At 40.5% G+C, this 26620-nt stretch overlaps 1 protein-coding gene across 1 annotated transcript in view; it reads left to right on the top strand.

Annotated features, from left to right (window-relative positions):
- The window catches only part of COL28A1 (collagen type XXVIII alpha 1 chain), a 197267-nt gene that overhangs the window by 113647 nt on the left and 57000 nt on the right, over positions 1-26620 (top strand). Inside the window, exons 26-27 of the mRNA XM_056118311.1 lie at positions 18613-18681; positions 23377-23445. Of these exons, the coding sequence (XP_055974286.1) occupies positions 18613-18681; positions 23377-23445 (138 nt within the window). The remainder of the gene's footprint in view (positions 1-18612; positions 18682-23376; positions 23446-26620) is intronic.

Below are 26620 nucleotides of genomic sequence, written 5' to 3'. Positions count from 1 at the left end.
CCTACCTTTTTTTGGTAATAACCTATGTATTGACAGAAGATATGTCTCAAGTGAATCTAAAATTTTGTCTCTATGAGTCACTCAGGAGGTTGAGTGGTGACAGTAGCCTGTAGTCTACTTCCACAAAGCAGAGAGACATTAGCTCAGAGCCACTTTCATTTTCTGTTCTCAATGAATGTGAGAATCAATCAATGTGAGAATCTAGGAAGAGGATGTGTTTGACTGTGCTGTGTAAACTGTGCAAATAAACAAACCCAAGGTTCTTTTTACCAGTGTTCTGGCTTTGGATAAGTGAATATTAAATCCAAACATCTAACACTCTTTGACATGGCCCTTCCCCATACATCTGCTCCCTCTCCACTGCCTTTTCCTCCTCAACATGGCATGTTGCTTCTTCCTGTAGTTCCTAGGAATGAATATGATTGTGGAAGCCTCTAGTCCTAGAAAGAGACCATCGGAGTGTGAGCTGGTCAAGGATTAAAGAATCTGTGTCATGAAGCTGAAAAAGCTACAAATTCTAAAAGCAAAACCAATTTTTCAATAACTTCCAAAGTGATCACTGGTTCCCCTTTAAAAATATTTTGTACACACACACACACACACAAACACACACATACACACACATACACACACACCTTGTACAGAACCTAGAAAAGAAATGGAGATATTTGTAAATGTCTAATTGTACTCAACTCTGTTCTAGTTTGAAAATTAGAAGTGAAACTCTCAAAATATCTAAAATTGTGAGTAATAGTAAAAGAATGAAACTCAAATGTATGTAAATTTTCTCTCTTTCCATTTTGAGTTAAGACAGTAGAAATGTTGTAGATAAGTGGGAGTGTGTTGTAGTTGTATAGGCAGATCTCTGAAATATTTTCTGTTTAAACTCTTTGTAGCTCTGTGTAGTCACCTTAAAATATTGGCTTTATGGCATTAACTTACAAATGTGTTTTGAAATGAGGAAACCATTAAGGTTGATGATTAATTTATAGGAATTTTTATGATATTTAGTTAAGGTCACATGTGTTTAGCACATGAACCAGGCAAATTCAAAGAGTCTATGTTTTAAAATATGTAAAAGGCAATTTCTGAATCTCTGGCATCTCATACTCTGCTGTATTCTATGGTTTTCTTCCAAGGCGAAGAATTCCATATGGCATCACTGGTTCTAGCACTTCTATAGATAATCACCTTGAATTTAATTCACATGCTGACAAAAATTCTGAGATATTTATAAAATATATATAAATACTACTTTCAGAAGATAGTGGATACACTATAGTATCCACTATCTTTTGAAATGTGCCCTGATAGATAGTAAAAGAGCTAAGGGACATGCATATGGCAGATTCAGATTCAATCCCAAGCACCACATATGGTCTCCCCAGCACTGCCAGGAGGGATCCTTGAGCACAGAGCTGGAAGGAAACCCTGACCACCAGCTGCTACAAACAAAATAAACATGCCCAGCAGAGATATTGACTATAGGTTTCTCAGTAGTTGAGAAGCTCTCATTCATAGCCAAGACCCAAGTTCCTGGCTCGGAAAGGGGAGCATTATCTGCATTTCTTTACTGGGCCTTTTAGGGAGTAGAATAACCTTTCATAATGGGAGAAAATATTATTAAATGTCAATTCCAATTGAGATGACTCTTTGAACCTCAGTTTTCACTCCCAAAGGCAAGTGGTCCTAGGGCTGATCTCCTGACTTCTTTAAGGGTTAGACTTTGCTCTTTGCTCTCAGCCTCCTAGAAGAAGAACTGAGGGAAAGGCTCTCCTGTGCTACATAAGTATAGATGCTACTGGCCATGTACTTCTCTTCTCTGCAGCCTCCTTCAGGGTCCAATTCGTCACAAAGAAAAACAGCCTTGAACAAGGCCTTGGATCAATTGAGCTTGGATCAAACCTTGCACTGAGAGAATCGAACCTGAATTTTGGGACCCTCGAAAAACCTCTTAACTAATTGGAATGCTATCTATAGATAATATAGATTTGGTGGGTTTTTGTTTTTTTTATTGTTGTTACATTAATATATAGAGATTATATATTGTCATTATGTTCTACCTAAATATTTTTGGAATTTGTTTTAGATTAAGTAAATCAAGAGCTGGAAAGGCTGAGCAATTTATCTTTTTACAATGTAAGCAGATTCTGATTTATGTACAAGCGGAAGATTATAAATATGGATTAGTAAAACATTAAATTGTTGAGGAAATCAGCAGAAGGAATAACTTGGCCTGGTCTACAGATGCTCACTGCCCAATGCTGTTTATCTTCTATCTCTGTACATTTTAGTGTACATTTGGCTAGATATTCTTTCCATTGTAGCTTTTTCATTGTCAGTACTTTAAATTACGTAAACATTAGAGAAATCCAAGTCAAAGGAGTTAAACATTTATCAAAATCTTACAATGTTTGAATATTGTAAATGCATGCCTTATTTGACAAAAGTGACCCGTAGTTATAAATTAAAATTCAAGCCTTATGTGAAATTCCACTGGGATTCATTATTCTAAAAATGTTCCCAGTATCTGAATCACCCCTCTGTTCTCTGCAATGGCTCACATATGTGACACTACCAACAGGCAGTAGTGGAACAGAGAAGCAATTCACAGAGATGCATTAGGAATTTGTAAATTCCATCAGTGAATATAGATTTGACAAGGAACTCCATTTTGAACACTGTCTGGTAAACAGAGATGGCCTAGGATACAGACTTTATGGTAATGAAGGGTCACTGTTTCCAAACTGGAATTAAAAAACAAAACAAAACAAAACAAAACAAAACACCTTGCCTTCCATAATGTGACTGCAAAACTTCTACAAGCAGGGCAAAAGTTAAAACAAATAAGCAACAACAACAAAACGGATCTAATTGAAGTTGGCAGTCAGAATAATTTTAAATATCAGTCAACTTTTCCTTCAGATTTCAGAAAAGATCACATTGAAAATTAGCAAACTTTGCTTAAGTGATTTTTCAAGGTTCCTCCCCAATTTATTTGTGGTCTAGAAATGCGTTGTACTCCAATGCATCTTATGACTTTCAGTATTGTTTCTCTCTCCTTGCTGTTTTCCTAACTGCAGATTCTCTGCAGAGGAGAATATACATGTGTTCTGGTCATCCCTGAAGAAATATACTGTAGCACTGTAGCACTGTAGCACTGTCCTCCCATCGTTCATTGATTTGCTCGAGTGGGCACCAGTAATGTCTCCAACATCAGACTTGTTGTTACTGTTTTTGGCATATGAAATACGTCAGGGGTAGCTTGCTAGGCTCTGTTGTGTGGGTAGGTTACTCTAGGTAGTTTGCTGGGCTCTCCAAAAGGCACAGAGGAATCGAACCCAGGTCAGCCGCGTGCAAGGCAAACTTCCTACCCGCTGTGCTATTGCTCCCTCTTAATCCTATCAAAACCAACACATTATTTTTTTTTATTTTTTCCCTTTATTTTTTCTTTTACAGTTGTAGATTTACAATTTTTTGTGCTTGGGTTTCGATTATACAATGATCAGATACCCATCCCTCCACCAGTGCCCATTTTCCACCACCATGGATAATATCCCCCCACCCCCATCCCCCCATCCCCCCCTGTCTCTGTGGCAGGGCAATCCCCTGTGTTCTCTCTCTCCTTTTGGGTGTTGTGGTCTGCAAAAGAGGCTTTGAGTGGCAAACATGTTCAGTCGATAGTCTACTTTCGATATGCATCTCCCCTCCTGGGAGGATCCTCCAAACATCCTTTATTTGGTGCTCCCTTCTCTATCTGAGCTGCCCTTTCCTCTAGGATACCCGGCTGGCCTCTAAGTTATGGAGTAATCCTCCTGGTGCTGATCTCAGCTATTCTTGGGTATTAATCTCATACTTTGTTACTTTATATTCCCCAGATGAATGCAATCTTTCTATGTCTATCCCTCTCTTTCTGACTCATTTCGCTTAGCATGATACTTTCCATATTGTACCACTTGTACGTAAATTTCATGACTTCATCTTTTCTAACAGCTACATAGTACTCCATTGTGTAGATGTACCAAAGTTTCTTTAACCAGTCATCTGTTCTTGGGCATTCAGGTTTCTTCCAGTTTCTGGCTATTGTAAAGAGTGCTGCAATGAACAAACAAGTGCAGATGTCACTTCGACTATACATTTTTGCCTCTCTGGGATATATTCCCAGGAGTGGTATTGCTGGGTCAAATGGGAGCTCAATTTCTAAATTTTTGAGAATCGTCCATACTGTTTTCCAGAAGGGCTGAACCAGTGGACATTCCCACCAACAGTGAAGGAGTGTCCCTTTCTCGCCACATCCGCGCCAGCATCGGTTGCTTTTGTTCTTTTGAATGTGGGCCAGTCTCTGAGGCCAACACATTATTTTTAATTATGTTAGCTGAAGGAAAAGTTCTAGCACAAAACTACGTTGAAAACTATGTTGAATTCCAGTGTAAGAAAGTCTTCTTTTCTCCCTGTCATTAGAGTCCCTTTCATGGTTTCTAATTTCAAGACACTCCCTGTCTAATGAGATTCTTGGAGCTGGGGGTGTGATTCAGTGATGGCACTTGCTTTGTATGTGTGAGAGCCTGGTTTGTTCACTAGCACAGAACAGGAAGGAAGGAGGGAAGAAGGAGAGGTAGGAAGAGAGAGGGGGAGGGATAAAGGAAAAAGAGAAGAAAGGAAGAAGGTAAAGAGAAAGAGAAAGGGAATGGATAAGGAAAAGGAAGGAAGGAAGGAAGGAGGAAGAAAGAGAAAAGAAAGAAAAGGAAAGAAAAAAGAAAAGAAAAAAGAAAAAGAAATTATATTCTTAGTATAGGAGAATTATTTACACATCTTTGATGAGTATAATTTTTTTTTTGTGAGACACCATAAGGTACAGTTGTAGACTTACAAATTTTTGTGCTTGGGTTTCAATTATACAATGATCAAATACCCATCCCTCCACCAGTGCCCATTTCCCACGACCATGGATCCCTGTATCCCTCCCCCTCCATCCCCCCCACCCCATGCCACCCTGTCTTCTGTGGCAGGGCATTCCCTTTTGTTCTTTCTCTCTCCTTTTGGGTGTTGTGGTTTGCAAAAGAGGCAATGGATGGCAATCATGTTTGGTCTATAGTCTACTTTCAGCATGCTTCTCCCATCCTGGGAGGATCCTCCCAACACCCTTTATTTGGTGCTCACTTCTCTATCTGAGCTGCCTTTTCCCCTAGCATGTGTGGCTGGCCTCCAAGCCATGGAGCAAAATTCCTGGTACTAATCTCGGCCATTCTTGGGTGTTAGTCTCCTATTTTGTTACTTTATGTTCCCCAGATGAATGCAAACTTTCTATGTCTATCCCTTTCTTTCTGAGTCATTTTGCTTAACATGATACTTTCCATGTAGTACCACTTGTATGTAAATTTCATGACTTCATCTTTTCTAACAGCTACATAGTACTCCATTGTGTAAATGTACCAAAGTTTCTTTAACCAGTCATCTGTTCTTAGGCAAAATGAGTATAATTTTAAGGAATAAAAAATTTAACAAATCTCTGTAAAGCCTAAAACAATTTCTTTTAATTATCATAGATTTTGAAATGATGTTTGGATAGATATTAAACCTCTAGGAAAGAAACTGACTCAAATAATTAGAATTTTAGTAGTTTAAATTTAATGCTTGAAAAAGACATTATATTAATTATTCTGTCTCTGTCACTGTCCTCCCACTGTTCATCGATTTGCTTGAGCGGGCCCAGTAACGTCTCCATTGGAGACTTTGTTGTTACTGTGTTTGGCATATCGAATACATCACGGGTAGCTTGCCAGGCTCTGCCGTGCAGGCGAGATACTCTCGGTAGCCTGCCAGGCTCTCCGAGAGGGGCGGAGGAATCGAACTCAGGTCGGTCATGTTGGCTGTGTGCAAGACAAATGCCCTACCTCTGTGCTATCGCTCTAACCCATATTAATTATTACAGTGATTTAATTGTTTGCTTTCTGGAATTTGTCATTTCTGCATACTTCTGATAATTGTGTTGGGAATAATTTCTATCTATCCTTTCATATAAAAGAATAATAGTGATAAATGGCTTAATGATATGATATTGGCTAATCAATAATTAATACATCTCATATCTGGGTTGTCTGTCCATAAGTTTGGAAAAAGGCTTCTGACATTTTCATTGACATCTTGACAACCACAATTATGTGTTCCAGAACTAATAAGCTGTTACATATGTTCTTCACTTAATACATTATAGAGTGGTATTTATGTTTGTAGTAGTTGAGACTTGTTAGTTGTATCATAATTTTATTTAAAAACCTGAAAGAAACACTTTAAGCAGCTGCTAATCATCACTCTTATTTCTACCTTATTTTACAACTGAGTCATTTAGAATATTTAACATACCATTCCTTAGAAAATACTTAAGATGCTAATTCTTTTCACAGTAAATTAGAGTTGCTTTTTATTCCCACAGTAGAAAATCATAAAATCACTTTTAGAATATCTGTAACCTGCTCTGCACAAGGAGAGAAATGGTGATTAAAGCCTTCTAATTTGTGGGTTGGGAGGACTGGAGGAGATTTTCTAATTGTTAAGAGAACTATCTCCTTAAATATTGTATTTAAGTCTTTTAAAAGGTAGAAGGCATAATGAATTGTTTCCTTATTACTGTTCCACTTGAACTCTCCACTTATTATTAGCTGTGAGAATTCTCCCAGAGATTTAGCTTCCTCATCTGTTATCTGGAATGATTCCTAATTCATAGGATTATTCGTAAAATTTTATAGAGTAATGTTCACAAAAAACTTTTATGAATTGTAACATAGAAAGCATTAGTGGCTGAAGTTCTATAATATGCCAAATCAAGTGTATTGGAGTCCGAATGAAAAGAGAATAAAAGAACTCAGAGAGATAATACAGGTGTATAATGCTTGCCTTGCATATAGCCTATCCTGGTTCAATTTTGAGCACCATCAGGAGTGATCCCAGAGCAAGCAGAAATAAGCCAACTAGGAGTGGCCCTTTTAGGATTCTTACAATGGGGTGTTTTCTTCTCAAGAGAATGTTTTTTCACTCCATGTAGTGAAGAACTGCCAGAGCTACATTGTCTATTTAAATGGCAAACATTGCCTAATGGAAAAGTTTGCACGGTGCATCTAGCCCCATCCAATACCAATGTGGGCAATGGGCAATGTAGTCAGACCTTGGTTTACTTCCGGCTATGTGACTTTAACAAATTAACTATGTTCTCTAACCACAGCTTCTTTTTCCATAAAATGGAGTAGTTGATATTGATAGGATTAGATACAAAATGAAAAGTACTGCCATAAAATAAATAAACTTAACAAATATTTTATTATTAATTAGTGGATTTAATATTGTAGCACTGTAGCACTGTCCTCACGTTGTTCATCAATTTGTTCGAGTGGGTCCAGTAACATCTCCATCATGAGACTTGTTGTTACTGTGTTTGGCATATCGAATACGTCATTGGTAGCTTGCCAGGCTTTGCTGTGGGGGTGAGATACTCTTGGTAGCTTGCTGGTCTCCCTGAGAGTGGTGGAGGAATTGAACTCGGGTTGGCTGTGTGGGACACGTACAAGGCAAATGCCCTACCTGTTGTGCTATTGCTCCAGCAGATTTAATATTAACCAAAACAAATATTTTTCAATGAGGAAATGGATGAATGGTAATAGTGTATCATTCTCTGTTTTTAATTTTAAAATAGAAAGATTCTCAATGACTGATTATTAGAGCCATACTAAGATGCTGTCTTATTTTATTTTATTTATTTATTTTTGCTTTTTGGGTCACACCTGGAGATACACAGAGGTTACTCCTGGCTCTGCACTCAGGAAATACTCCTGGCAGTGCTGAGGGAACCATATAGGATTGTGGGGATCAAACTCAGGTTGGCCACATGCAAGGCAAACGCCTGCCCTACCTGCTATACTATTTAGCTCCGCCCCGATGATGTCTTATTTTAAAGAGAACAAATTTAACCGTTCTGGAGTATCTTCTTAGGTATCTATTGGATATTTGTTTTTAGAGTTTTACTTATTTTCACCAAACTTTTTATTTAGATGAATATATTTTGTTTCGCTTTGTAGCTTATGGGTTTATATTTTAAGGGATGTAGTTGGGGCCACATCCAGCCATGTTCAAGACTTACTCCTATCTCTGTGCTCAGGGGACACTTCTGGGGGAACCCAGGGGACCATAAGTGATGTCAGATATTGGAACAGAACTAGTTGCATGCAAGGCAAGCACCTTTTCCTCTCCACTATCTCTTTGGCCCAATAGTTTATAGTTTTTACCCTGCCTTGCTTAAGAATTGATTATATAATTATTCACCTAACTTTGTGTCTAAGAGTACTGTTGCATTACATTGTATATTAAGACCTTTAATATTCTTCACTGGACAAAACGACTTGAATTGGACCTGCACTCAAATTGGGAAGATCCTCTAAATGCTTTTGCAATCCCTGTAGCATTAACAAAATGTTTCAGCAGCAACTCTGTCATCACTGTTCTATAAATTGTCATCACTGTTCTATAATTTCAATTTATTTGTTTAGAAAATCAGTTTTGATTCTTTTCCTTCTCTCTCTCTCTCTTTCTCTCTCTTTCTCTCTCATACTCAGGATGAAAAACAGGGTCTTATTTGTGCAAGGCATATGCTATTTCACACCTGGTCTCTTGGTTATATCTTTCTAATAACTCAGTACCTGACATCTTTTATATTTATTCTGTACTTACTTTTCACATGGTTCCCCCACCTTGCTTAAAACTTACCTTCACAAGAAATTATGCTTTTTTCTTATTCTATATTTATATTTTCAAAAGAGAAGAAATAAACCTCATTGCAAGTCTGGTCTACATAAAATGTTCACTGAGTTCAATTAAACTCACGTCAAAGTTCTTGAACTTGGCCATTTTATATGAAAATGGAAGGTGTATCTCCCAGATTGGACTCTTTTGTGGGCCAGAATGAAACTCTAGATAATCTTGAGTTTGGTTTGTTTGTTTATATAGGAAGTGGAGGACAGGGAGGGTAGACCTTAGGCTACTAAATAATGAAATGGATGGATATAAATGGATTAATAGAAACTATGGAAATTGCTTTCAGTTCCATAGATACTTGCCTCAGTTTCTCATCACTTCTAGAAAGCTTGTATATTTTTCTCTTGCAGTCACCTACGTCCCCCCCCCCCCCGCCCCCGACACACATATACACACCCCTCCAATATCTGAAAGTATTCCTATTTGGTATTATTGGGTAGGTTTGGGGCTGGGTGTATCTCCTAAGGCAAGAGCTCCCCCTGCAGGCTGTAATAACCCTCAGATATGGCATGAGAAGTTAAAAAGCTATGCAAGTTTCTGTTTTAATTTCTTTTACCAGTGAATGTTGCTCCATCCACTGAAAATAAAATTGCGTATCTGTAAGAACAATGTAAACAGACACTTAAGGTCCCCTGGTTATCTACCACCATTGTGGAAAAGCAGGTTTTTAGTGGTTATATAAGTTCTGACAAGTCTGTTTACATTCAACTGGTGACGTGACAGCATGAACATACAGCCTGTGAAACAAAAGACTCTACAGTTTTAAGACATAGTGGTGAGTCACTGTCTCTGTACATTCTCAGAACTCATTAAATGCCCAGTATGCCCATGTATATGCCCATGTGTATATACATATATCAAGAAACAAACCATGTTATAGACCACTCTAACAAAATTTTTTTATTTAAATTCATCCAGATCCATAAAAGCATATACCAGGCTATAATCACATAGGTAAAAAGTTATTTTGATAGTTAAAATTGTTGCTTTTTGCCAGGTGATCTGAACTAATGTGGTATACTTTTGAAAAATAAAGAAAGGGAATGTACAATGTCTTATAAAACATTCCCTTGAACTCTGAAAATGGAACTAATGTTACCAAGTAGAGATACAGAGGGATGTTTGGGGATTAGAAATCATCTAAAGATAGTGATGGTGATGGAGACGTAGTAAATTCTGACATCAAAGGTGTAAACATTAGCACTTTTATATACCACACAATAGAAAATAAGAATTTTTAAAAAACAGCAGTTTATTAAGAATTGATACTCAGATACTCTTGGTAGCTTGCCAGGCTCTCCGAGAGGAACGGAGGAATTGAACCCAGGTTGGCCACATGCAAGGCAAACACCCTACCCACTGTTCTGTCGCTCCAGCCCATTTTATTAGGTATAGTTTATGTATATTTTTTATCACTTAATTAATTAATCACTTAATCCCCATTATTCATCGATTTATTCGAGCGGGTGCCAGTAATGTCTCCATTCATCCCAGTTGCGTGCTAGCGTAGCCCAATGGTATCTGTTCGTTCTAGGAACATGCAGAGCCTCAAACCGATCATTTAGGGTCTTGACGAAAAGTCTGACCATCTTATAGGTGGGCGTCCACGTGATCTTTTGATGTCCCGTGGAATCCAGTCAGTAATGTCTCTAGTCCAGCGGTTGTCTGTAAACCTCATTACGTGTCCAGCCCATCTGATTTTTGATGTCTTGGCAAATGAGACAGCGTCCCTGATTCTTGAGCGTTGACGAAGATCAGAACTCCGGATTCTATCTCTCATTTGAGTGAATCGTGATATTCCAAGCATAGCTCTTTCGATTCCTCTTTGAGAGACCCGAATAGCGTTCTCATCCTGTTTTCGTAGGGTCCAGGTCTCTGAGGCATATGTTAATGCAGGAAGAACAGTGGAATCAAAGAGATGTGCTCGTAGCTGGAGGTTCTTTGTCCTTTTAGTTATTTCTTCAATGCTCTTGAAGGCATTCCAAGCCGCTCTCTTCCTCCTGCGCAACTCAGGTGCCAGGTCATTCATCTTGTTGATTTCTCGACCTAGGTATATATAACTGTTGCATTCGGAGATGGTGGTTCCGTTGAGAGCGAATGGAGCATCAGGAACAAGGCTGTTTCTCATAAACATTGTCTTCGTAAGATTCAGCTGTAGTCCGACCTTTCCACATTCACGGTCAAAGTCGTTCAGCATTTGTGCCGCTTGGCTGATGTTTGGTGTTATTAGAAGGATGTCATCAGCAAAGTGGAGGTGGTGTAGTTGCCGACCATCTATCTTCACTCCCATGTTTTCCCATTCCAGCCGTCGCATGATGTTCTCGAGGGTGGCACTGAAGAGTTTTGGTGAAATGGTATCACCCTGTTGAACCCCTCTCTTGATATGGATGATTACTTCTTTGTAGAATGGTGAGATCTTGGTAGTGAATCCGCAATAGAGCTCACGAAGGATCCTGATGTATTGAGTTTGTATGCCCTGATTGGCTAGGGCTTCCATGACCGCTTCCGTCTCAACAGAATCAAAGGCCTTCTTTAAATCAATGAACGTTAGACAGAGCGGCATCTTGAATTCCCGAGATACCTCAATGAGCTTGGTTATTGTGTGGATATGGTAGATGGTACTGAATCCTTTTCGGAATCCAGCTTGTTCACATGGTTGTCCTTCATCTAGTGTTCTGCTAATCCTATTCAGGATGACTCGAGTGAATAGTTTGTAGATGACAGACAATAGGCAGATTGGGCGATAGTTACCAATGTCTTGGATGTCTCCTTTCTTGTATAGTAGTACAGTCCTGCTGGTTTTCCATTGGGATGGAACCTTGCATTCAGACAGGTAGCGTGTGAAGAGTCGAGCCAATGTATTGATGAGTACTGATGGTAAGTTCTTCAGGTGTTCAGGTCTGATCTTGTCTGGGCCAGGTGCTCTTTGTTTCTTTACCGACGAGATGGCATGTTGGATTTCGGAAGGGAGAACATTGGGAACGACATATCCATCATGTGGTATGTGGTATGTGGGCAAGTGGATGTGGCTATTAAAGAGATCTGAGTAGAAGTCATGAATAATCTTCTCCATTGCCCTTCTGGAAGATGTGATAGATCCATCATGATGTCGGAGGGCAGTCATCTTGGTTTTGTAGTTGGTGAAGGACAGGCGGGCATTACGAATGTTTTTCCCAGCTTCTGCTGCATCTACCAGTACTGCTGCTCTCCTGTTTTTGAGGTCATCCTTGATGGCTTCTCTGCATTGTTTTGCCAGTTCGGATGTTCGCTTGTGGTTGCCTGAGGCACGTGCCACGCCACGTTGGCAAATAAGTTCAAGAGTGTTCGAAGAAAGACGATTTTTTGTGGTTATCTCTCTCTTGGCATTCCTTGCACAATCATGGAGGTGCTGAATCATTCGATCGTATTCCTCATCAATGTTGTCAATGACAGCATCTTCCCATGTTGCCGCAATAGAGCCAAAGAGCTCCCAGTTGGTGGTTGTTCTGGGAGTCCTCTTCTTAAACCTTGCATTCTTTTCTCCTCGTTCTGTGAGGTAGAATTTTGCACGAAGAAGACGGTGGTCTGATCCCATTTGGAATTTTGGGACAACAGCAACATCGGTTAGGCAAAACCGCCGATTGAATATGATGTGGTCTATTTCATTGTGGAACCGTCCATCGGGAGACTCCCATGTCCAACGTTTAGATTCAGCTTTTTGGAATTGTGAGTTACCATGGAAGGTTTTGGTTGACATGATGAACTCAGACAGTCTGTCACCCTGTTCGTTCCATTCCAGGCCATGGGTTCCGATGTGGAGTTCATCGACTGATCTTCTTGGTCCTATCTTGGCATTAAAATCACCGACAATGATCTTGTAGAAGGTGTGATCTTCTTTATAGAACTTCTCCAGCTCCATGTAGAATTTCTCAGTTTCTCTTTCACCATAACTGGATGTTGGTGCATAGACAACAAAGATAGAAACTGCCGGTAGTGAGCCACATTTATTCAAGTGTAATCGTCCGATTCGGGTTGTTAGGCATTCGAATGAATCAATGCTCGTGACTAAGTTTGTGTTGACAAGGATACCGACACCACCGATGCCTCTTTTATCACATGTTCCAAGGAACAGTTCTTCTCCAGTGTCGAAAACAGCATGATGGGATTGATGTCTTCTCGTTTCGGTCAGACCAATGATGTCGTACTTGATCTTTCGCGCTTGTACCATAAAGTCTTCAATGGATGCAGCAGATGCCAGCGTACAAGCATTAAAAGTACAGACAATCATTTTTGTTTTTCTGCGTTTTGGCAGCCTATGTCTGCCTTGGTGTTTTATCAGCCTCTCCTTCCATATCCTTCTCGACTCTGCATATTCAGGGTTAGGGAAATGAGATCCATTTATTACTGGATTTGGCATATCAATTTGGTCTATTTGGCATAGACCACGGATAGCTTGCCAGGCTCTGCCGTGTGGGTTGGATATTTAAGGTACCCTGAAAACTTAGAGAAAAGTAAATAAATAGTCGCGCGGCCGCAAATGCGGCCACGCGCTCCCGGTAGCTTGTTGTGATAATCTCTGGATCCTGGCCATTGTTGGGGTTACCTGGCATTTGGAGGGTGTAACTGTCTAGCTACTGACAGGTCCAGTCCCAAACCGTGCAGGCTTGGAGATCTCAGCCCCGGGTCCCACACATCTGGGTTCCTCTGCCAGTTCTGTTATGTCTGAGGCTTATCCAAGTGTGTGGAGAGTGGCCCCAGTAAGGCCTTGGTTGGGGCCTGGAGGTCTTCAGCTGTTGGGCCCTGGCGAGGATAGTCAGACACAGGGTAGGAGACTCTGCCTTGTGTTCTCCCAGGAGCTTGTTGTGATAATCTCTGGATCCTGGCTGTTGTTGGGGTTACACGGCAGTTGGAGGGTGTAACTGTCTAGCTACTGACAGGTCCAGTCCCAAACCGTGCAGGCTTGGAGATCTCAGCCCCGGGTCCCACACACCTGGGTTCCTCTGCCAGTTCTGTTATGTCTGAGGCTTATCCAAGTGTGTGGAGAGTGGCCCCAGTAAGGCCTTGGTTGGGGCCTGGAGGTCTTCAGCTGTTGGGCCCTGGCGAGGATAGTCAGACACAGGGTAGGAGACTCTGCCTTGTGTTCTCCCGGGAGCTTGTTGTGATAATCTCTGGATCCTGGCCGTTGTTGGGGTTACACGGCAGTTGGAGGGTGTAACTGTCTAGCTACTGACAGGTCCAGTCCCAAACCGTGCAGGTTTGGAGATCTCAGCCCCGGGTCCCACACACCTGGGTTCCTCTGCCAGTTCTGTTATGTCTGAGGCTTATCCAAGTGTGTGGAGAGTGGCCCCAGTAAGGCCTTGGTTGGGGCCTGGAGGTCTTCAGCTGTTGGGCCCTGGCGAGGATAGTCAGACACAGGGTAGGAGACTCTGCCTTGTGTTCTCCCAGGAGCTTGTTGTGATAATCTCTGGATCCTGGCCGTTGTTGGGGTTACACGGCAGTTGGAGGGTGTAACTGTCTAGCTACTGACAGGTCCAGTCCCAAACCGTGCAGGCTTGGAGATCTCAGTCCCAGGTCCCACACACCTGGGCTCCTCTGCCAGTTCTGTTATGTCTGAGGCTTATCCAAGTGTGTGGAGAGTGGCCCCAGTAAGGCCTTGGTTGGGGCCTGGAGGTCTTCAGCTGTTGGGCCCTGGCGAGGATAGTCAGACACAGGGTAGGAGACTCTGCCTTGTGCTCTCCCAGGAGCTTGTTGTGATAATCTCTGGATCCTGGCCGTTGTTGGGGTTACACGGCAGTTGGAGGGTGTAACTGTCTAGCTACTGACAGGTCCAGTCCCAAACCGTGCAGGCTTGGAGATCTCAACCCCGGGTCCCACACACCTGGGTTCCTCTGCCAGTTCTGTTATGTCTGAGGCTTATCCAAGTGTGTGGAGAGTGGCCCCAGTAAGGCCTTGGTTGGGGCCTGGAGGTCTTCAGCTGTTGGGCCTTGGCGAGGATAGTCAGACACAGGGTAGGAGACTCTGCCTTGTGCTCTCCCAGGAGCTTGTTGTGATAATCTCTGGATCCTGGCCGTTGTTGGGGTTACACGGCAGTTGGAGGGTGTAACTGTCTAGCTACTGACAGGTCCAGTCCCAAACCGTGCAGGCTTGGAGATCTCAACCCCGGGTCCCACACACCTGGGTTCCTCTGCCAGTTCTGTTATGTCTGAGGCTTATCCAAGTGTGTGGAGAGTGGCCCCAGTAAGGCCTTGGTTGGGGCCTGGAGGTCTTCAGCTGTTGGGCCTTGGCGAGGATAGTCAGACACAGGGTAGGAGACTCTGCCTTGTGCTCTCCCGGGAGCTTATGTATATTTTAGGATTATTAAAATTTTAATTAAAATGATTATGCATACAAGAACATAGGGAGACTTTTAACGAGAAAATAGAGAGACTAGTAACATGAGTGTCCCTTTATCTGCTATGTTTCTTCAATAGCTGTTGACATGGGGCAGTTTTGTTTTTTCCTCTTTCCTCACTTCCCCACCCCCACTTCGTTATTCTGAAGAAAATTTTTAGATATCACCTATACATTTTATACATTTCATTCTCATATACATGTTTGCCTCAGTATATAATAGTAGAGTATTTCTATTTGTTATGGTTTAGTAGGTTATTCTGGAGGTCTGAGACCTTTATTATAATTTTATGTGGGGGAAAAATGGATATCCCCAGATCTCCAGGTTGAAGATTTTGAGCAAAGAAGGTAATTGTTTTTGATAAAACATTTAATGATTTTTAGTAAAATCTTTTAAACTTTATTAGCCTGTGTTCTGTTTTGTTGGGGTGTGTAAAAATGTAGCAAGCATGTGAAGGAGTCAGGTGTAGTTGGAGACTCAGTGAATTTATAGGCAGTTACTTTAAAGATACTTCAGACTGAAAAAAGAGGAGAGGGCATAAATTTTATGTTCTCTGCTAGAAGACTCAATGTTGAGATCAGAAGAGAGAGGTGCTAAAGAGATCATTATGCCTACAGGAACTGTAGTCTTAAGAGAAGATAATACTAACTTGAAGAGATAAAGGATACTAGAGTCATTAGAGAGAAATAGGGAGAGAGAGACAGAGAGAGAGAAAGAGAGATAGAGAAGCACCTGACATAGAAGGGGCAGAATGTATGGAAAGGGATGGGGGAGGGAAACTGGGGACATTTGTGATGGAAAATGTACACTGGTGAAGGGACGGGTGTTGGAACATTATATGACTGAAACCCAATCATGAACAGCTTTGTAACTATATATTTCATTGTGATTCATTTTTTTAAATTAATTAAAAAAGTTTTTAAGTGGCCTATATACAGAAGGGATATGTAATTATGAATATAGAGATGGAAAGAACTGTCAGTAATTAAAGTTGAAAATGTTTTTCTATTCTTCTATGGCTTTTTTTTCTTTACACGTATTTCAGGGTCTGTAAGTAGGAAGTAAAGTAAGGGATAGGTTTTTCTAGATTATGAATTTACCATTTCTTATAACCCTTGATCTTTACACTATTGAAATCTATGTACTTATTCATCTCCTAACAGAACATAGACTAGTGAATGCAAAGAGTTTGGAGTTCTACACTCAATGCCTACCAGTAATTCTTTTGAAAGATATCTTACACAGAAATTACCTATTTCAAATGTTCTATGCAATTTTTTAAAGTCAATTTACTAAGTTCCACCATTTTGAGGTACAAAATAAATCATTCCACAGGAAGAGAGAGCTCTTAAACATTTGCTTGTATGGATTGTAATACAATGGTATGTTAAATTCATCCCAGAATTTTATTCAAAATTCCAATAATTAAAACAAGAGGCACAGAATCAAAAACATTCTGTACAGTGAACCCAACTATGTCTTACTTTGCGTCCTATTTTATTAAGGAGTCCTAGTGTACAAAGTTGTTCATAATAAAATTTCAAGCATACAGTGTTCCAACAACAATCATTAACACCAGTGTCAACTTCCCCCCACCAGTATTCAGGCTCCCTCTTACCACCACCTTCACCCTCTGACCTATCTCCTTACTGAACACGTTTTAAAATTTGGGTTTGATGTTTAGAGTGTTGTTGCCTCTCTGGTTTAGATATGTACATATACCACATCTTCATACCACTGACATATTGAGGTCTCTTATCCCTGCCTGTTATCTCCCATCTGTCTCTTCTTACATTCGCACCTTGTTTCTTTCCTTCCCTGTACTCATTCCCAAAATCTAGGCTCAAGGATATTCTATCCCTTTGAAGCTTTGAATTTATTTCCCCCATTATTCTGTATATCACAGATAAGTGAAATCATCCAATATTATTCCCTCTGTCAAGAAATGAAAAGTCTTTATAGAACTTACCCTGTAGTCACGACTGCTCTAATGGCAAATGTACCATAGAGCCAATTCCTAAGTCAAGAAGCGCATCTTCAGTGCCAAACAAAATAAATGAGAAAGGAGTAGCACAGGGATGGAGCGATAGTATAGTGGATAGCGATAGTATAGTGGATTTGCCTCGCATGTGGCCGACTGGGGTTGGATCCCTGACATCCCATATGGTCCCCCCTAAGCACTGCTGGGAATTATTCCTGAGTTCAGAGCCAGGAGTAACCCCTGTGCATTGCCCGGTGTGACCCAAAAAGCCAACAACAACAAAAATAGCTCCCCCCACAACAAAACAAAACAAAAAAAACTGAAGCAATAGCTCCGCACACACTGTTTCCTGAGCACTGCATTAGGCAAGCATGCAGCTGGGAGTAGCCCTGAGCACCACTGAGTATGGCTCAGAAAACAAGTACTGTAGCACTGTCCTCCTGGTTGTTCATCAATTTGCTCCAGTGAGCCCAGTAACGTCTCCATTGTGAGACTTGTTACTGTGTTTGGCATATTGAATATGGCACGGGTAGCTTGCCAGACTTTGCTTTGTGGATAAGATATTCTCAATAGTTTGCTGGGCTCTCTGAGAGGGGCGGACTAATTGAACCCGGCTCGGCTGGGCCGGCCACTTGCAAGGCAAATGCCCTACTGCTGTGCTATTGCTCCAGCCCCAGAAAACAAGAAAAAAAAATAGCAATAAACTAGTTCTAAAAAAGATTATTTTTTTAAACATTGTTGGATTTTGTGGGGGTTCTTTTGGTGGTTTTTATTTTGGGGAGTGGAGGCACCCCTGGCAATGCTCAGGGTTACTATTAGCAATGCTCAGGGGACCATATGGGACGCTGGGGGTCAAACCCAGGTTGGCTGCATGCAAGGCAAGTGCCCTACCTGCTGTACTATTGCTCTAGCCCCAGAGAATGTTAAAATTTTAAATAGGTAAAGGTAAAGGTAAAGGCCCTCCCGTTGATCGTCGATTTGCTCGAGCGGGCCCAGTAACGTCTCCATTGGAGATTTTGTTGTTACTGTGTCTGGCATATCGAATACTCTCGGTAGCTTGCCGGGCTCTCCGATTTTAAATAATAATTTTTATTCTTATTTCTTTTTTCTCTTTTCACAATAAAAGTTTCCAAATTCCAAATAAGGGTATTGTGGAGAAAATATACTTTGAGGTTGCCATAAAAGTCAAGTGACTTGATTGCTTTTAAATAGACCTATTAGTAGGATGTCAGTTGGCCTAAAGATTGCAAAAAGGGCAATATAAGTAATTAAAGTAAGATAACATAGAGTGTGAAGTATAGGAAATGGTCATGTAGAGAAAGACTCAATTACTTTCACTTCAATTTAAGAGTTTGGGGTTTTACATTTATTTTTCAATTATTTCTGTATAAGATATTATACAAAATAAGAATTGTTTTTGTTTTTAAATGAGTGACTGTCCTTCATTGTGCTTTTTCAGGGAGAACCTGGTGTGAGAGGTCCCCCAGGCCCACCTGGGCCTCGAGGTATTGGAACCCAAGGGCCAAAGGTAAGTCCGGGTCTATAGTCCATGTGAAATTCAGGTGAGGTAAAAAGGTAAAGGCCCTCCCGTTGATCGTCAATTTGCTCGAGCGGGCCCAGTAACGTCTCCATTGGAGACTTTGTTGTTACTGTGTCTGGCATATCGAATACTCTCGGTAGCTTGCTGGGCTCTCCGAGAGGGGTGGAGGAATCGAACTCGGGTCGGCCATGTTGGCTGCTTGTAAGGTGAATACCCTACCCGGGCTGGAGCAATAGCACAGCGGGTAGGGCATTCACCTTACATGCGGCCAACATGGCCGACCCGAGTTCGATTCCCCTGCCCCTCTCGGAGAGCCCGGCAAGCTACCGAGAGTATTCAATATGCCAGACACAGTAACAACAAAGTCTCCAATGGAGACGTTACTGGGCCTGCTCAAGAAATTCAGGTGCTTATGAGAATTAAGCAAGCATTAACTTCTTAACAATGTTTCTTTTCATGTTAACTTAGCATTTTCATTGCTGACAGAAAGTCCTTCTTTCTCATTATATGTGAACTGTTACAAGGGGCTTTAAATCCATCAAGTTATTTGCTTCCCCACCAAAAAATAGTTTCTGTCTCCACCCCTGTCTTTCTCATAATGGGGGCATGGAAGTTTACATTGCTTTATGTCTGCTTGGGAGTTACTTCTGATAGTACTTAGAGGACCATGTAGTGCCAGGGCTCAAACCGGGCCTGTGGCACATGCCCAGCCTGTTGAATTACCTCTTTTTTTGTTTTTGTGTTTTTTTTTTCTTTTTGGGTCACACCCGGCATTGCACAGGGGTTACTCCTGGCTCTGCACTCAGGAATCACTCTTGGTGGTGCTCAGGGAACCATATGGGATGCTGGTAATCGAACCCGGGTCTCCGCGTGCAAGGCAAACGCCCCACCCGCTGTGCTATCGCTCCAGCCCCTGAACTGCCTCTTGGGTGCAGTCAAAGTGTCTCTTACTTAAGTGGTTGAAAGGTGCTAAAGTATTTCCAGGTTTCTGAGAAGCTGGACCATGGTTAAACAGCTTTGTCTTGGTCAGGGTGAGCCACGTGTTCCTTAATAGATGGCCAGCTCGTGGGCCCATAGGAACAATTGTGCAGTTTGTCAGGGGCTCAGAATAACAGTCAGATGTGTTGTCCCCAGAAAAGGAAGAGGAAGACCTTCCTCTAAACCTTTGGCTTCATTTTGATTTTCTTCTTTTGTCATCATCAATTTGTTGATTGTTTATTCTTTTGTTCTCTGCTCTCTATCCCAGAAAGACATTTTGGAGAGGAAGATACTATTTTTAGAGGTAGAAGCCACAGGTGCTACTAAACCTGCTACAATGCAAGGACAGTCGCCCTGCCCCATAATAAAGAATCATTTAGGCCAAAATATCAATTGCACAAAGATTGAGGAAACTCTGTTTCCAGGGCTTATTTTCTGACTCAAAAAGTGTTTCCTTGATTTATTAAAAAATAAAGAAGTCTTAGGCATAACCATAGAAAACGGTAGCAATGAGCCACTTGTCACAAATTCTAATTTCACTGTTTTTTCTTTTTTCCTTTATGGTTTTTGGATGCTGCTCAGGGACTACTTATGGCTTAATGTTCTGGGGTTGCTCCTGGCCAGTGTTCATGGGACTATGTAGCACCAGATCCAAAGGCAAGGACCCAGCATGCAAAGAATGTGCTCTAGCCCTTAGATCTAGCATCCTGACTCCACACATTCAAATTTCAAACATGTATATTCAGATTCAAAATGCAAAGAATTATTTTTTAATATTTTGTGAATATTTAAAAAGTGAGTAAACAGTTTTTAAAAATGGGACACACACACACACACATACACACACAAACATTTTAGGTTAGGTTAGAGAAATGTGCCATTCATACCTCTACATATGTGATTTTTATAATAGGAATTTTTCCAAACGGGGCATTTATTTTAGAGTGTGGCCCAGGAAAAGAGCCTGGATTCTTTTTGTTTGGTTTGGTTTTGGGGTGACATCCAGTGATTCTCAGGGCTTACTTCTAACTGACCTCAGGGTGCCAGGGATCAAACCTTGGTCAGATGCATGCAAGGCAAGCACCTTACCTATTGTATTATTGATCTGGCCTGATATGGCTAGAAATAAATATTAAACATTTATTTAATATTTTCATAATATGAAAAAAGATTATTGTTAAGTATTCATTTTATCATAATCTTTAATAGCACAGCGGTAGGGCGTTTGCCTTGCACGCAGCCAACATGGCCGACCTGAGTTCGATTCCTCCCCCCTCTCGGAGAGCCCGGCAAGCTACCGAGAGTATCTCGCCCGCACGGCAGAGCCTGGCAAGCTCCCCGTGACGTATTCGATATGCCAAACACAGTAACAACAAAATCTCCAATGGAGACGTTACTGGGCCCGCTCGAGGAAATCGATGAACAACCAACGGGAGGACGGTGACAGTGACTTAACAAGACCAAGAACCCAATTTCTTGGCATTTCTCCAGTTCTGAGAAAATTCACCCTCCACTGGGTGGCGTCTCAGTTTCTGCATCTGAAAGGTACCTTCCTACCTTCAAGTTGCTTCAGGTTATAGCATGTGAACTTTATCCCATTAACAAAGAGAGAAGGACAATATTTTATTAGTCAAAGATGTTAATGAAGTTCCCAGAATTACCAAGATTCTTAAATTATATACTCCCACCTTTTTTTTAAATAACAACTTTATTTTGACGGACTATTTTTATAGCACAGCGGGTAGGGTGTTTGCCTTGCACGCAGCCAACATGGCCGACCCGAGTTCGATTCCTCTGCCCCTCTCGGAGAGCCCAGCAAGCTACCGAGAGTATTCGAAATGCCAGACACAGTAACAACAAAGTCTCCAATGGAGACGTTACTGGGCCCGCTCGAGCAAATCGACGATCAACGGGAGGGCCTTATTATTTTTATTTTACTTTATAAATTTTTATTTAAGCACTGTGATTTACAGTGACGTTAATAATAAAGTTTTCTGCATATAATGTTGCAACTCCAAAACTACTACCAGTGTTAATGTCCCTACACCAATATCTCCAAAGTCCTTCCTATTCCATATCTTGACTCCTAACAAGCTTATTGTTTAAATTATTATAGTTTGGTCACATGCTTACAATAGTGTTAGTGTTTTCATGTATATACCTCACCTCTACACCATCAAAGTATCCGATGCTCTTGACCAATACCCTTATGTCACCACCTGTCCACCTCCTTTCTTTTATGCCCCATCCACACCCATCCCTTTCCTTGTCTTTCTCATTTCCGTAATCCATGGCCAAATATTTGCTCGCACTGCTACCTTTCCTTGTCTTATTACTTTATGTACAACAGATGAGAGCATTTGCTATGTATCAAAAAATCTCTGTCATCTCCTCCCCCTTTTCCTCCTCCTCCTCCTCCTCTTTTTCTTCCTATACCTCCTCCTCCTCCATCTCCTCTTCTTCTATGTCATCTTTATTTCCATTAGAAAATTTCATTTTCAATGAGCATTTGGTTCTTCTATTATCATAAAAAAAGCCTTTCTTCCTTATATTGTAAGGAAAAAACCCAACTTATATAATAATTTACATTAATTCAGCAAATTCCCAAAACTTGTCCCATCAAATGTTAACTTGAGAATTTAGGGGATAAACAAGTTAAGTTAATCAACTGCAGTAGGACTTTTTAAATACTTTCATATTTTAGTGTGCGATAGGTCCCCAAACAAAGAAACATATCATGCTATAAAACATTGTTTGATCTCTAATTATGGAAGTTTTTTCCTCATGAAACATGGCCTTTAATTATGCCAAAAAGAATGTGTTCCTGGAATTGACACACTTTTTGCTTCATTAGCATAATAAAAATTAAACAAGGGTCCAGTGATGTAAATCTGTGACAGACATGCTTTGTGTGCCTGAGGCCTTAGATTACATGCCCAGTATGTACAGGTGCACCTGTACGTGCGCACATGTACACATACAGACAGAGACAAAAATTCTATATGGATCTACACTTGCATCCAATGAATCTTTAAGTGAAGTCCCGGTGGGTTTGGAGAGATCTTATAGGAGTTAAAGCATCTTGCCTAACACACTGCTGACCCCTGTTCAATCTCAAGCACTGTATGTGGTCCTTCAAACACGATCAGGAGTGATGACTGAGCACAGAACCAGGAGTAAACCCTACACACAGTTGGTAGGTACACACACATACACACACACACATCCCACTCTGCAAATAAAATAAAATAAAAATAAAATAAAAAACACTCAACAATCTGTAACCCTGCTTAATTTGCACTTCATTTTGAATGGAGCAACATACTAAGAAAGTATAGAATTGAGTGGCTTTCACATCCCTGGTATTCTAAGACTGATGGGAAGGCAGCTAGAAAAATCTAAGCAGGTAAGATTCTTAGGCCAACAATACTGATGAACAGAAGGAGTTATGTCTTATTTATATTTGGATTAAATGGAAGTTTTACATACAAGAAGTGTTTCCACAAAGTGTTTTAGCCACAAAATTCTTTGTAAAACATACACTGAGAAATTTTTGTGGCTAATTGATCTCTTTTGAGAATTATTTATGAGACTCTGGAGCAGGGACTGTAGAGGAACTTACATGGTGGTGGCAGTGGGTCATGGGTCAGGAAGTATAATGTCATTTCTTCCTAAGTATTCTTTCTTATTTCTGTTTTAATACAGGGTGATATTGGGCAGAAAGGTTTGCCTGGTCCCCCTGGTCCTCCTGGCTATGGACTACAAGGAATTAAAGTAAGTGTAAGTGGTTGTGTCAGAGATACAATTCACTAGAGTGATGGCGAGACTAGGAATGATACAAAATATGATTATTTTGAAATGGGCTTAAGATAAGGTTAGTAGTTAAAATTGCATTCATTATTCAGAAACATTATCCAGGAGTGTAAAAATGGCATAAGTATACTCATTTCAGAAATGCCAAACATTACAAAACTTGCTTGGTGTAAGTTTAATGGTTATAGAGGTTTGACATTGCTAAGTGAATGAAGAACTGGCCAGGGCTGTGTTCTCTCTCGAAGATTTCCTCACCAATAGCCTCTACTCTTGGGCCAGGGCTTCCCAGTCTTAGCAATTCATACTAAAATAGTCTGAACAGCTAGTGCATGATACAATGTTCTATCTGTAGCACTGTAGCACTGTCCTCCTGTTGTTCATTGATTTGCTCGAGCAGGCACCAGTAACGTCTCCACTGTGAGACTTGTTACTATTTTTTGGCATATTGAATATGCCACAGTAGCTTGCCAGGCTCTGCCGTGCGGGTGGGATACTCTTGGTAGCTTGCTGGGTTCTCTGAAAGGGATGGAGGAATCGAACCCAGGTGGTGGGCGGGCAAGGCAAACGCCCTACCCACTGTGCTATCGCTCCAGCCCCAATGTTCTATCTAGAAGAATGAATTCTGAATCTCAAGATGTGGAGCTAATACATCCCCCTTTCCCTACAATTTTACCTGAGCATCATGGGTGAGAAACAGGTGCTCAAGGTCATGAGTGTATGTCACTGCATTTCACAGTCATCTCACCTGCTTTGTTTCTATTCCAGCAGTAATAAGCCTGTCCAAAAGGTGGGCTCTGGGCTTTTTCATGTCTCAGCAGATATCAGCAGCTATACTTTGATCTAAAGGTTGCTCTGTCATTTCAATAGTCTCCACTTTTACTTTTAATATGCCGATTTCTTATTTTTGAACCATTTTATATACACACTGACATTATATTTTGATTCTCCTCATATAAATTACGATTTATTTATTTACTATAGTTTAATTTTATTGAGTAATTCACCCTGGCTAATTGATTTCATTAAAAAAGTAGAGCCTGTAAAAATACCTTTTAGTCAAAGAGAAGAACTCATTAGTAAATAAGAGACAGTAGGGGCTTAAGATATAAAAAGTGTGAAATTTCTGCATTGAAATTCAACTGTCTACTCCTGAGCAGGGACTAGATTTATTCAATGAGTTTTACTCTAGAACAAAACTCACTGAATCTTATTTTGAATCTTCTACTCTATTGCACACTATCAAAGACCTTTCAGATGAGAGCTGTTCAACTCTGGGACTCAGTATCTGAACTAAGGCCAACCAAGAACATGTGGTTGATTGCATATGAGCATTAGAAAGTTTGGCAAATACAAGCATCCTTGTAAATAACATTTTATAGTCTCTTATACTTAATCTTTAAATTTAACAGTTTAAAGATGATAATACTTTGCACATGAACTTATAGAAGTTTGCTTAAGTAAAAGGTCCTCCGATTTGATTGCTCTTATTACCAAGAGGTGTTCAATAAAACCAGTTTGTTACTTCCTTATCACCATCTCATTAAATCTAGGGCCAGATTTCTTTCCTCTATTATCTGGGAAATACTTCCTTCTAAATACAGGAACATTCTTAATTATATTTAATTCCCACTCATTATGACTCACCTGGTTTCCTGTGCTGTTTTTATGCGTTCCCGGTTATACCACATTCAAAGTCTGTCATGAGTGAAATTATTTCCTTGTGGGGAAATAAGGAAGAGATAACTGCCACATTTCCAGTCATATTGATACAGGATATGCTTTTTCCTGTACTCAGGGTGGTGGCCTAATGATTCTTACAGTAAGCCTTGATCAAAGCACAAAATAAAACCTCACTAGATATATGGAATTGTCTAGCATTTGTCAGCAGGACAAACTACTTAGTGTTTTTTTTGATGTTTTTCTACCCTTGACCCTGAGTTATACCAACAGTACAAAAGGAAGGGTAACTGAAAAAAATGGAGAAATGGTGTTTGTAGTGTTCCAACTCATCTTAAGCCTATGTTAGCAGTGACATTTCATTTCTTGCTATCATTTCTTGATTTATTTCTCACCCCTTTCTAAAACTGTTTAAACATTGAAATTTACTTTTGTTTGGTTGGTTTGTCTGTAAAGTTTTAATGAAAACCTTTATTGCTTTTTATCTTTAACACTCTGTTCAAACTCTGACACAGAATTCTCTATTAAGAGTCCTTCAAAAAAAAAAACTCTCCTCACATTGTTATGAGAACTGCTGAGTAAAAAACAATGCCCTGCCACAGAGGTAGGATGGGATGTCGGGGGATGGGAGGGGTGGTGGGAGGAATACTGGGATCATTGGTGGCAGAGAATGAATACTGGTAGAGGGATGGGTACACAATCATATAAATGAAACCATATCATAATTGTCTTTCTGCATTTGAATTGTTTCCTTAGCATAATGCCCTTCAGGTCAATCCTTGTTGTTTATTGTACATTGTGTGTTTTCTTTTCCTTTCTTTTATTTTCTTTCTTTTTTGGGGGGTGTGGTGGGGGGAGGATACCTGATGATGCTCCTGACTCTGAACTCAGGAATCAATTTTGGCCATGCTCAGGAAACCATATAGGATGCTGAGTATCGAACCCAGTCGATCAAATGCAAGGCAAACGTCCTACTAGCTGTGTTCCGGCTCCAGCCCGCAGGTTGTTTATTGGAAATAATGCAACAGGGAAGTACAGATACCTATCTGACAGTGTTTTCAATACCTTTAGATGCATTTTCAGAAGTGGAATTGCTAGATTGTACGTTATTTCTATTTTTTAATTTTAAGGCTATTTCTGATGTTTTCTCTCATATGTACCAAATTAGAATCCCACCAATGCTATACAGGGCTTTGCTTTTTTGTACAGTAGTATTTCTTATCTCTTCCCCTTTCAATAATAGTCATTGTAACAGGTGTGTTGGTGGTATCTCAAGTTTGTTGTTATTTGAATGTCCCTAAATATTAATGATCTTGAGATGATTTTCTTGTCATATATATATTGTAAAATATCTGTTCAAAAAGTCTACTCCCCTTCACATTTTCCTTCCTTTCTGATCATTTTTTCCCCTCCTCAGAGTATAATAAGTTTTTTTGTTGTTGCTGTTGGTTTATTGCTG

This window comes from Sorex fumeus, unplaced genomic scaffold (assembly GCF_029834395.1).
Source record: "Sorex fumeus unplaced genomic scaffold, SorFum_2.1 ptg000037l, whole genome shotgun sequence".
NCBI classification, from domain to species: Eukaryota; Metazoa; Chordata; class Mammalia; order Eulipotyphla; family Soricidae; genus Sorex; species Sorex fumeus.
This window is presented reverse-complemented; position numbering and strand designations above follow the sequence as displayed.